Source organism: Electrona antarctica (genome assembly GCF_951216825.1).
Source record: "Electrona antarctica genome assembly, chromosome: 13".
Classification (NCBI taxonomy): Eukaryota; Metazoa; Chordata; class Actinopteri; order Myctophiformes; family Myctophidae; genus Electrona; species Electrona antarctica.
Window position 1 is genome coordinate 36,078,204 of NC_136794.1, and position 13,274 is coordinate 36,091,477.

At 43.0% G+C, this 13,274-nt stretch overlaps 1 protein-coding gene across 2 annotated transcripts in view; it reads left to right on the forward strand.

The window, feature by feature from the left end:
- The window catches only part of lrch1 (leucine-rich repeats and calponin homology (CH) domain containing 1), a 63,957-nt gene that overhangs the window by 28,583 nt on the left and 22,100 nt on the right, over window positions 1-13,274 (forward strand). The window contains exons 12-13 of one of the 2 annotated variants that reach the window (XM_079518717.1): window positions 3,659-3,734; window positions 5,817-5,939. In XM_079518717.1, coding sequence (XP_079374843.1) covers window positions 3,659-3,734; window positions 5,817-5,939 — 199 coding nt within the window. The remainder of the gene's footprint in view (window positions 1-3,658; window positions 3,735-5,816; window positions 5,940-13,274) is intronic. The other variant, XM_079518718.1, reaches the window with a different exon arrangement.

The window sequence follows — 13,274 nt, forward strand, 5'->3', positions numbered from 1 at the left end:
TAAAGTATAGGAGTAAGTCAAAGAGCATTATGTTGTTGAGGCCTAAACACTTGGTACGTTCTATAGCAGAACATTCCAGGAGGTGGCTATGAGTTCCAGAAGAAGAGGGAGATGATTCTAGAGAAGGCCAGGTTTGAGGCCCAGCTTGCATGCCAGCAGTATGAGTGGCTTTTATCACTCAAGGTAACCATGGCGACGAGCCACGAAGCCATAGAGATAGATGTGATCACTGTGTTATTTTGACTCTTGAGAGTGTGCAAATGGAACCAAATGGACTCTTCTTAACCACTTGAACCATACACTCTGTTGGATACAAATTAAGCTATTATATTTAACACTATGGTGGAGGCACATGGGGAGAAGGCTTGTGGCAGCATTAGATCTTAGACCAGCATTAGTACACATGGCTTAAGGCTCACGCATACTCCAGATTTTAGGTGATTACCTTCTCACTGCGGTGGTCACGCCGTGGTGATAAGTTACTCACATCTCTCTGTTTTTGTTGTAACCACTGAAAAGGTGAGTGGCTTATCACCTAAAATTGAAGTATGCGTGGGCTGCACACTGCTGCATCTGACTCTAGTACATGTTTCACTTACTGAATTGTCATAACCATACCCTTAGTTCTATTCAATTCAATTCAATTCAAAGGGCTTTATTGGCATGAGAAAACATACGTTTACATTGCCAAAGCAAAAAGCACAATAAGTTATTAGTTCTAATGGATGGAATAGGGAGATCCCTCCCCCCCTTCTACACCATGGATCTTCAACAGTTAGGAAATAGCAGATCTAGTACAAACACAAGCTACAGCACAAGCTATTTTCACTGAATCAAATACCACCAAAATGGGAAAATGCGGCAATCCAAAATAAAAGATGCAAGACTGGATCAGATGCAATTTCTCACTTATTGGGAATGTTTATGTGTTTCGGCACTCAGCCTTCCCCACAGCAGTTAAAAAAATATAAAATAAAGTCTCTGAAGAAGGCTGAGTGCCGAAATGTGTAAACGTTCTCAATAAAGGAGAAATTGCATTTGATCCAGTCTTGCATCTTTTATTTTGGAATGCCACTTTATCCACTTCTGTGGTGTTAGATTTAAATTGGGTTTATAGCTGAGCACGCACTGCCTAAACCATGATGTAAGTTGTGTTTATAGCTGAGCACGCACTGCCTAAACCATGATGTAAGTTGTGTTTATAGCTGAGCACGCACTGCCTAAACCATGATGTAAGTTGTGTTTATAGCTGAGCACGCACTGCCTAAAAACCAAGGGCAGCATCCAGAGGACGCTTTACCTTTCTTACCTATTATTCCTGAATGTTTGCCTATATTTGCCAATTTTCATGTACCCGGAACAGAGATGCTATAGTGTTCAAGTGTCTAAGGGTCCATTTTGGATCCAATTGTACAATCTCAGAGTTAAATTAACACTTGAGGATTATGCAGTCTGCCTCTTGTTGAAAAAGGATATTTAGGTCACTTCATGCCCTGGAAGACACAAAGTACAGTACGGCAATGCTCTGCTTGACTGAGCAGGAGATGCTTGGTTTCTCGTGACCCCCAAACGTTACGGATCACAAGTTTACAAATGACCAATGCAATAACTTCCTATAGGGCTTGAAGTGACTTGTGATCTGTTATTTGGCCTGGAGAAGTCCTGTTCTGTCTGTCTGTTGACTGTTGCTTGTACTGTATGCTGTAATGTGACTCTATACAGTACTGTACATGTTATATACTGTACAGCAGACATGATTCGTTTCCAAAGGGAGCTGATGTGTGGTGTCAGTGAGTCTTGTTTTCGTGGGTGTTCTGTGAAGTGAATAATTGTGTCCAAAAAGTTCAAGTGCTGGTAGCATACATACAATACAAACATTACAAAAGTGAGCAAAATCAATCACATGTTCTCACCATTGACCATTGATTTATGTATTTTGGGAAGCATTTTTTTTTCTTTTTCATGGTATATTCCTAGTTCAGCACATTGGACCTGGGACCTATACCCAGTATAGCCAGTGTAACGCAGAGTATACAAATGTTACATTTTGTTAACTAACACTCAGACGTTTACAAACTGGCAACCCATTGACTAACCTACAGCAGTGGTTCCCAAACGTTTTCATGGCAAGGACCCCCAAATTGACACTAATTAGCCCGCAGACCCCCATAAGAGAAGATTTGTACAGCTCTAGCAGTGATTCTCAACCCATTTAATTTCAAGGACCCCCAGTTTGACATGAATTAGTATCTCTGGGAGCCCCCAATTTATATTGTAAAATCAATGTTAATTTAACTCTTGAGTGTACAAATGGACCGGGTCCATTTTGTTCCATTTGTACACTTTCAGAGTTACAGACCCATAAGGGTCCATTTGGTTCCAAACTACCATTTAGCTGGCGACCCCCTGGAACTCCATCAAGGACCCCTGGTGGTCCCCGTACCCCACTTTGGGAACCACTGACCTACAGTACTCTGTGGTCGGCTGCTGTAGCGTTTTGGAAACAACATGGCTGTCACTGAATATGGGGAGGTTTGTCCCAGCTTTTTGATGAATGGTCAAAGCCATCTGGGTGGGCGTTCATTAGGGTCACTGGCAGGCATGTCCAACAGATCAACATGGGTCACTTGCATGATTACCACAACACCTACAGTATCACACACACATGGTAATAAAATAACAAATCGCCGCCCCAAAGCTGATTGGCTCATATTAACAGACATACAGTAAGCGACATCAGTCATAGTTGATTTGTTCATTTTTGTTCTTTTGTTCTTTGTTTTTATTTTGTTGTTTTTTCTTTTCTTCCCCCATTCCGATGGGTCCGTCGTACTATGTAGCTGTAGCTCACAGAGGCTAAACACACAGTGTTGGACATAAATAGTCTAGTGTCGACTCTGGAAAGACCAGAACAAGACAGCATTGTTCCCCAAGTGTTCTACAGCTTCAGCTAACAATGCTCTGAAGTCAAGAGCGAAGACAAGTGCGTGTGCACGCGCGCAAATGCACGCACGCACGCACAAACGCACGCACGCACGCACGCACGCACGCACGCACGCACGCACGCACGCACGCACGCACGCACGCACGCACGCACACACACACACTCACACACATACACTATACACACACACACTCACACACATACCCACACTATACACACAAAAACACTTCCTTTCATCAGTATTGACATCTAGAAGGTTTCTTGAATTGCCTGGTGCATATTTCACACGGTCACTCAACAGCAGCAGTGACCTCAGTGGAGGGAAGCGAACAACCTTGTGAAACTGGTCTCGTCGCGTGCTAATAACGCTTCCCTACTGTGACGTACACGCACTCACTCTGTACTACAATCTATACCAATCTAAGTCCTATTGATCCATACGAGTCTAGACCACATGTCTGCCAACTGATCAATACTACTACTTGCATCACACACACACACACACACACACACACACACACACACACACAGTCCCTTCCTGTGTTGAGGTTATACATAATGTAGCCCCATAACATGGGACATTTGTAAGCCTCTGCGTAAGTGTATGTACTGTACAGTGTGTGTCCTTTATGGTAATGTGCACAGAACATTTTTACATTCATGTATTCGATAAATAGTTGATGATGTTTCTCCTCCTTGCGTCCGTCCGTACAGGGAGAGGAGCGGTCTCCGTGCAGTGCTCCCATGTCCTTCACCACCATGCCTCCCTTTGGACTGAAGCCCCGATCAGGTGAGATGGGGCCGTGCTGGGTGGGTGCCACCTGGGAACCGGGGCGGGTCTGTGGCGTCTCCCATTTTTAAAACCACATGGTATACCATATGTCATACAACGTGTCAGGCACGTCATGGCACATAGATATTTGAAGATCTTTGAACATTTTTATATCTTGTGGGGGGCGGGGGGTGGGGGGTAAGGTTTGAAAATGTTCTCCTATAATGACTTGCCCAAAATAGGCACGCCAAGGTTAATGTGGTTTTAATTGGAACGTGTCTTTCAACAACTGACAAGGTTGTCTCCGCTTAGCGCAGAGCGATCGGTTCAGTTCTGCATCAGAGGAGACCAATCAATCCCTGAAAAGACATTGATCATAGGATGGAATGATGAATGGACTCGGACTTGATTTTAATTATCATGTGGGACGATGTGATTTTTTTTTCAAGGACTTGCCACTTTGATATCCATTTGATAACATTTGTATCTCTGACCCATCAGGATTCGTTTGTTTCCATTTGCGCATTCTCAGGATTACAGGCCCATAATGGTCCATTTGCCCCAAATATAAATAATTTAGCTAAAACACACGCTAAAACACTTTGGTATAGGCGATGTAGAAATACATTTCCGGCGCCATGTGTCAAGTGTTGGTGGACACTCACTCGCAACGACAAATACTGTTTAGAGACGTTATCAAAACACATTAATGTGGAATTGTTATTGTGAAAATATAGAACAGTTGTGATGTTTAATAGAAAATCTTACACGTTATGACTTTAATTACACAGTAAAACACCAAACCTGCCCTTAACCTACAGGAAGGACTGATGGAAGAGCTTGTGTTCTTATATACAATCAACACAAGTTCTGATCTATATTAACCAACATTACAATATTACAATAAAATATTCAAGATTTGCTTTGTGTCTGCTTTGCGTATGGACGAATTACGTTTAATTTATACATTGCTGTATGGCACTATGACAGTGTCGCCTGCCAAAAACAACTCATCTACAGTAGCTTACATACATCCAACACGTTGTGAGCTTGTAGATCAGTTATTTTTCGGCATGCGACCGGCTCGTGCGATGGAGTATGAAGGCTTAATGCTGTGTTCACACGGGCAGATGCAAAAGATGCAGAGATGCAAAAATCACAGCATAGTTTCATTTGTCGCGTTGTCGTCATGACGTCATCAAGCGTATGTCCGTAGTTGCAGCTACGTCGTAGCTTTGCATCTGGAAGTTGAACCCAGCTCAGCTTCAATTTGTAGCTTTTGCAGCAGCTACAAGCGTCGGATGCATCTTTGTATCTTCATGTCGCTGGCTTCCATTGACAATGAACGGTATAGACTGTGTCTTTGCATCTGCCCATGTGAACGTAGCATAAGAGTGCGCTGCAATCCCCTGCTTCCCAGTATGTTGCCTAGCAACCATCCAGCCTACATTCCCTAACGTCAAGTAGCTAACTGCTAAGCTAGCTATCGTGATAACAGCATGTTGTGAGATGTGTATTGTGAAATGCCACTAATATTTATTTATTTTATTTTTCTGCTGTTATGCTTTTTTCTCTTTTCTTTCTTGTTTCTTTTATTCATCCTTCTCTTTCCTTCGCACCATGCATCCACCCACCCACCCACCCATCCACCCACCCATCCGTCCACCCACCCATCCATCCATCCTCGCTGATACTTATTTTTCTGCCTCTGTCCTCCTTTCCATTCCACATCATTTCACTCGGCTTGTCGCACGGCTCCTGACATCACTTTGTTGTTTTAAAAATCACACCCATTCCTAACCTTGACCTGTCTGCACGCTGCTGTGTTTGTTATGTCTCATTCTTCCCGTGTAAATCTGCACCGACTGTTTTTTTTCCGGAACCTTCCCTCTGGTTGTACTGGTGTTGTACTTGTGTTTTGGGTTCCGGGGGCATTTCGTGGAATGGACTCACCTTTCTCCACTTGCCTCACCCTAATTCCCTCCTCCCCTCCCCCTCCGGTATAAATGCCACACTCACACCCCCGCGTCCCTTTTTGACCACACCCTCCTCCCTCCCGCGTCTTTGAATCCCTTCCTCCTGGCACTTCCTGGTTCTTAGCTCCACCCTCGCTTCCCTGCTCCCCGCCTCTTTCCTGTCTCAGTCCCCTCCTCTCACAGGCTGCCCCGCCCTTCTATAGAGACACGTCCCGTAGCCATGACGACGGAGGCATGCAACGCAGTGGTAGGTCGACCTCTCTCAGTCTCCGCCCATCTGACCTATCAGTGACCAGGAAAGAAAGACCAAGAAAAGGCAATTTACGATGTAGGCATTCGGCGGACGCTCTCATCCAGAGCGACCAGCGATACAAGCACGTGTGAATCATAACCTCTGTTTTGTGATAGATTGACATTTTTTTTAAAGTGGAAGTGGTTGGCTTTTAAGTTTTATAATTATTCAGCCAATGAAAAGTATGATTAGAGCTTGTAACTAAATAATAACTCCAATGGATCCATTGCAACACAGGTTGATTTTTGTCATTTCCTGAAAAGTAAAAATGAAAACATGCAGTTTCCACTCAACAATGGCGATAATGTTCTTACTTTTTTGTAATAGAAGAAGAAAAATGAGGCTGTACATGTGTTCCTCTTGATGATCATTCATCATGGTCTGTCAGGTCTCTGCTGTCACTGACTGTGTTTAGACACTCACACACTGCCTTCTCCACCTCACACTACACAGGCCAGGCTGTTTCTCATTATAGCTGTGTGTGTGTGTGTGTGTGCGCGTGTGTGTGCGTGTGTGTGCGTGTGTGTGTGTGTGCGTGTGCGTGTGTGCGTGTGTGCGTGCGTGTGCGTGGCAGCAGTAGGGATCAAAGTGGAGCATCACAGACTTTCCTAACATCTTCTGCTCATGACGTGTGTGTGTGCGTGCGCGCGTGCTGATCAGGTTGTAGAGGCACATGTTAGAACTGACTGTGTGTGTCTGTCATTAAAGTAGTGTGGTTGAATGATTTGAGGGTTGACCATACAGAAGTTAAAGCCCACCCAAAACTCTGTGTGTGTGTGTGATATAGAGCATACATATGTGCACACACGCGCGCGCTTGTGTGTATGTGTATGTGCATGCATATGGTGCGTGCACACGTGTGCGTATAATCGGTCCTTACTAATGCTCATTATAAGATGACGCCATTTATGGACAGTTCAGGAAACTGCCTACCAGTGACATCATCGGTAGGCAGCTTTGGTCATTTCAAACACAATGTCAAACTTATTTCTAATTAATGCAATACAATGGCTTCTATTTCAGCAAGCCAACTTTCCAGGAACATAAAGGCTGTTGTTTCTGCTAGCTTAGAATCCCCATCAATGATGTCATCGGTAGGCAGGTTTTGGAACTGTCCACAGCCCACCCATTATGCTGCGTTCTCATGGGCAGATGAAAAAGATGCAAAGCTACACAGCGTATTTGTAGGTTTGTATCTTTGGACCTAAAGTTGAAACCAGCTCAACGTTTTTGTAGCTCTGTAGCCTTTGCAGCAGCTACAAACGTTGGATGCATCTTTGCATCTCCGTGTCACTGGCTTCCATTGACAATGAATGGTAGACTGTATCTTTGCATCTGCCCATGAACGCAGCATGGGACGCAGAGTGAATAGACGGAAATGGTGCATCATCTTGTAATGAGCGTTAGTGATGACCAATTATACGAAGATAAGGTTAAAAACGGTTGCAGTGCTCCTTTTATGTGATATGACCTCATTTACTATCCGTAATAAGATGTTAAGGCCTCTATGAGGTGCCCCCTACTGTCTGCTCGTGGAGCCCCACGGCACAAGGAGCTTGGGTGCAGATATTAGTTTGCCATCTCCTTCCTTCTCCGTTTTCCATAATATGGGTGCTCAGTATGTGCTCCAGAGAGTAGTTAGACTCGATAGATTAGTTAGAGTTGATAAGCACGTACACACAGACCTTTACAAGGCAGCCTTTGTTCAAGCCGAGACCCAAAAGAGAGATTAGACAACGCTTTGCGCCACATTGCAAACTTGTAGATTGGTTATTTTCAATACTTCTTAATGATTCTTATATTTTTATTTACTGTATGGAATTTCCTAGCTTTGTTTGTTTTAAAATGCATACAATTATTTAAAATGTCTTTATTTAAAAAAAAATATTTTGATATATGTATATTTTCTTAAATGTAGGAAAATCAAATGGGAGTTGTGACCCATAAAAATGTAGTCCCGACCCACTGTTTGGGAAACAGTAGCCTAGAGTTTCCGCCCTGAGATTGGGAGGTCATGGGTCGATCCCCAGCCAACTATTCCAAAGACTATAAAATGGGAGGCCCTGCTTGGCACTCGGCATCAATGGTTGGATTGGGGTAAGTCCCTGTGACATACTATAGCGTCATGTCCAGGGGGTGTACATAAGCTGCCTCGCGCTACAGAAACAGGATAGACTCCTGCCGCATGGCTCTTCAACACAAGGCTTCCTTACTACTTACTTTGTTTGAATAGAGGATACATTTTTTATTAAATCAATGGTTTTCTCCTTTGGCCTCCGGGTAAAATCCATAATATTCACAAATACTGTACGGTTAAGTTTTTATTTGACACTTAAAGATCGTCCAGCTGGACATTAATTTCACTGAGCTCCGTGCTGTGATGTAACTCATGTCAACTTAGTCAAGTCGATTTACTCCAATAATGGCTTTTGTTATACGCTCTCAATAACAGGTTAACTCAAAATCTCTGCAAGGTCCATCCCCGTCTCAATCCCATCCGCAACCCCAGTTACCGTGATTCTCTCTAACCTTACATGTATACCGTATAATTATGACATCCACCCCCACCCCTCCTATTCCCGATCAGAAAGTGTCATAGATTTGAATCACTTGACTATATGAATATAGCAAGGGTCGCTCAAGCTGTGCGTGCATGTGTGCGCTTTATGTTTGTGTGAAACATGTATGAACTGTTGTGTGTGTGTGTGTGCGTGTGTGCGTGTGTGCGTGCGTGTGTGCGTGTGTGCGTGTGTGCGTGTGTGCGTGCGTGCGTGCGTGCGTGCGTGCGTGCGTGCGCGCGCGCGTGCGTGCTCCAGTGTATTTTTAGCTCCTATATTTTAAGTATTAGATAATGGTCCCTGAGGGAGTATCTACTTCCATTGGAATGGAACATTACTCTGTGTGAGTAATACTGTGTGTGTGTGTGTGTGTGATCCAGACAGAAGGGTGTTTCCGTTTCCCTCCCTGAAGCCAGTTGTGTTGCAGATGTCCCATTAGAGGATTTGAGATGTTTTAGGAAGTTACAGACCGAGAGACGGTTAACGTGTCCCCTGTCGTTCATAATGTGAAAAGTAATTACTTCTTCTAATCTAGCACAATGAGCTCTGTGCTACCGTTGCATTTTACATACTGTATGTGAGCTACAGTACTTTTGTATTTTATTGTGGATAGCAGGTCCATATGCCACAGGACAGTGTTTTTCTCAAACCTTTTTTCATCCCCGGGACCCCAAACTACACTGTAAAGTCTTCAGTGTTTATTTAACCCATTTTTGGCGGGAACCCCTTTTGGTGTTAGCATTATGTTATGCTTTAGCTATTGAAAAATAGCAGATCTACAAGCTCATAGCGTGCCACCGAGTGGCGCGCTACAAGCTTGTAGGTCTGCTATTTTTGAAAAATCGAAGAATGACTGACATAGAAACATAGCTTTTTCAGAAAACTGTCAGGATGTAGAAGACATTTTTAGAATCTGATCTCAGGTCAAAATGGGTTAAAGACCCATGTTAGGGGTGTACCGGTGTATCGGCCACATACCGATGTCGGCCGATATTTGCAATTATCGGTCAATCAATAACGGTATCGGAAAATAAAACATTGACATTAACCAATATTTATCTGTTGTTGACAAGCATACATTTTGCGTTGGCTATGTTGGTGTGTTGGTTATCTGCAGCCGACCAAGCTGTAGATTCTGAACATGCATTTCTTGTATTGAAGATGTATTTGTTTCCCTGGCACAAAAGTACAGTAACACTGGCAATAAAAAACGAAACGAAAACTAAATAAACATATATCGGTATCAGTATCGGTATCGGCCAATAATTTCCATATTGGTACATCCCTACTAGTCCATTTGGTTCCCAACTATCATGATTAGTTTGGGACCCCCTGGAAACCCCATCAAGGACCCCCACCCCCTGGGGGTACTCACCGTACCGGATCGGCATGCAATACAGCCGTACGACTAAGTGTAGATCAGCTTTTAGATTGGCATGGAGTGGTGAAGTGTTATTTGTTTACATTCCTGCACTCACCAGAGTGGAACCCAACAGCTGACTTGGTCCTGGTGCTGTGAGTCAAATACAGCCTTAACATCTGCGTAGGGGGTACCCATGATGATCCAAATAACATCACTGTACCCCAACCCCCCTCTCCCCCTGCATGATCCACACTTTCACCACATTTGTAACAAAACGTAATCCCCAAAGCACCCGAGAACAATGATATTTCTGTGTGGTGGTGATTACTTGCCTCTATTCCCTGGGACTAAATGTGTTCATCATTTTGCATGGTGATCAGAACGAACTGTGCAAAATGGGGTCGTGCCCGGGGGGGGAAGTGACATCATCATTCAGTAACCTGATCATGAGTGTCTCTGACCTCATTAGCAGCCAATCAGCTATCGGCTGCCGTGGTTGGCTTTGGCTCCAAATCAAGGCGGGCATAACTGTGTGTGTGTGTGTGTGTGTGTGTGTGTGTGTGTGTGTGTGTGTGTGTGTGTGTGTGTGTGTGTGTGTGTGTGTGTGTGAAAGAGTGGTATTCCTATGAGTGTGCTTGCCTGAGGGCAGACAACGCAGCAGTAACAGCAGTGTGCAAGTCAGTTCAATATAAATGACTCAACTTTTGACCCAGGAAGCAATAAATAAACCATATTAAACAGATCCATATACTATAAAGATCTGTGGGATTCTTGTATGTTTCACAATGCAGTTCCATGTAATCTGTTCTGTAGGCTTTGGTTTCTGTCTGTCTTATTGTCTTGTTTTACTTTTAACCACTTTTACTTTAACCACCCCAGAATCCATGGAGGGGGGGGGGGGGGGGGGGGGGGGGGCATTCGTCAAAATCAGCAGATCTGTTGTGAGCAGTGTTGGAAAAGTAACTAAAAAACTTTAATATGTACCTATTACTTTACAAAAATAATAATAATAATAATATTATTACTTTAGTTTACATATTAATCCCTGCCAAAAGTAACTTATTACTAATTACTTTACTTTACTTTTTTCCCCTCGCCCCCAGTATTTGCATCGTTTGTCCCCAAAAGTGTCGCACTACCCAGTTTGTCCCAGACGGTTTAAATCCCACCCTACCACATCTGATAATTCACACGTACATCGTTTCCGTATCCGCTTTAGAGTCTAGATCTAGACCGGATCAGCAGCCTGCAAAGCGTGATTATGAATCCCACCAACGTTCTAGGGTAGACCCGCCTCACCATGTGTCTGATTGGCTCCCGGGAAGGCATCGTTTTACTGAGGTTAGGATGTTCGGATTAGGTTAAGCCGGGGGTGCATACTTAGTTTACTAGTCATTGGTTAGACATGGGTTAAGGTTAGGTTTAGGTGTGCTGCCCCGTGGGAGGTTAGGTTTAGGGTGAGGGTTTGAGATAGGTTGTAGTTGTAGGACTAATGACTGGTCGCAAAAACGAGAACTGTCAATCACAACGACTACTGGCCAATCACAGCAGGGCTTTCCTAGAACTGTGGTGGGATACATAACGCGCCTGCAAAGCATCTCCATCCCTACCCAGTCTTTTATAAATAATCATTCAGTACCACCAAGTACTAAAATAGTAACTAGTTACTTTAGGAAAATGGTAAATGCAATAGTATTACTCAAAATGTGAAAGTAATTACTTATATTACTAGTTACTGGAAAATAGTAATACTATTACTTTAAGTAATAAGTTACTTTCCAACACTGATTGTGAGCTGGTAGATCGGCTATTCTCTCTAACCCAAGTCCAGTTCTCTGGGGTATACCCTACTTTTTAACGCCAAAATCTCTTTGCCGAAAATATCCGATCTACATGTTGAGCTTATGTGGATCTGCTATTTTCGCCTAATGTTCAGACCGGAATAAGGACTGTAGGGTTCATGTCGTTATAGGATTACCTGCACAGCACAACCCTGTACTGTACAGTATGTTAGAGGTTTAGTACTATCAGGGTTCATGAACTCCCATGAAGGAGTCCTTCAGGGAGCCTTTCTGTGGTTCCCTGTGCTTTCAAGTTTAGTTATATTGCACATTTCAACAACAAGGCAATTCAAAGTGCTTTGCATTAAACATTAAGCATTAAGACTTTAATGCACAGAGCATTAAGAGAGGAAGAATACTATATACATAAAGATAATGAATGATTTAACAAAATCTCAGTAAAAAGGAGCCGCAAACAGCAACGTTTTTGGCTTTGACTAGAAAGAACTGAGAGTTGTAGCAGACGGTGACATTTTCCTGGGAGTTGGTTCCAGATAATGTGGTGCATAAGAAACTGAATGCTGCCTCTCAGTGTTTAGGTGTGATTCTGGGGACTGAAAGCAGGACCTGTCCCTGACAACCTGACATGTATGGATGGCAACTTCATGATAAACTGTAGACTGAAAGCAGGACCTGTCCCAGACAACCTGATAACCAGATAAACTTAAAGGACCTATAACATCAAATTCAACTTTTTCAATTTATTTTGTGTTTTTGGGGCTCCCATATGTGTTTTCTATCCCCACAAATAACCAATTTTGAACAATCAGGCTTTCATATCATATAGGTGCTTTAATGGAAATTGCTCTCAGGAACAGCTCAACTGATTTTGTCCTCATCGTGATGTCATCAATGTCACCCTACTTTGTATAATTCCTCCTCTTCTTCAGTCTTCAGTTCCAAATTTGCATTTCCACTTTGCTTACAATGTCCACCATTGTTGATTTACCAAGCTGGCATGGAATGGAAACAAGCCTGGTTTTATCTAGCGTCAGTATTCTAATGACTCAAATATTAAATAATCTGCATATCAGCACCCCCACCACCTCAGGACATTGTGGTACTGCAGCTAAAACTGCTTTCAAAGTCCAGAAAGAAATGACAAGGACTGGTTATATCAGAGTGGTGATTGAGGCTCAAACCATTAGGAATAACTTTGAGGGACATAGACAATATGATATTAAATATTAAAAGCGGTTTTAAAATGCATGTTATTTGCGCTTTAAGACATTTATTTTGGTCCTAAAACATTCAGAGCTTTATTTAAACCAACAGTAGAATTTTGAAAGCAATCCTTTGGCAGACTTTAGAACCTAGAGGTTGCATTTTCTCTTAAAGCTCTATTATGTACTTTTCTGTGTGAATAAAATGTTATTTTATTAACACAGAATAGGGTTGCGTTGATACAATGTAACTGTTGTACAATTGGGGTGGTTGCATTTGGTCTTGCTGCTCTTCTGTTGAGACATTTAAACCCTACCTGTGTCTAGGTCGGACACAACTTTTTGGCACAAACCTGTTTCTGGTT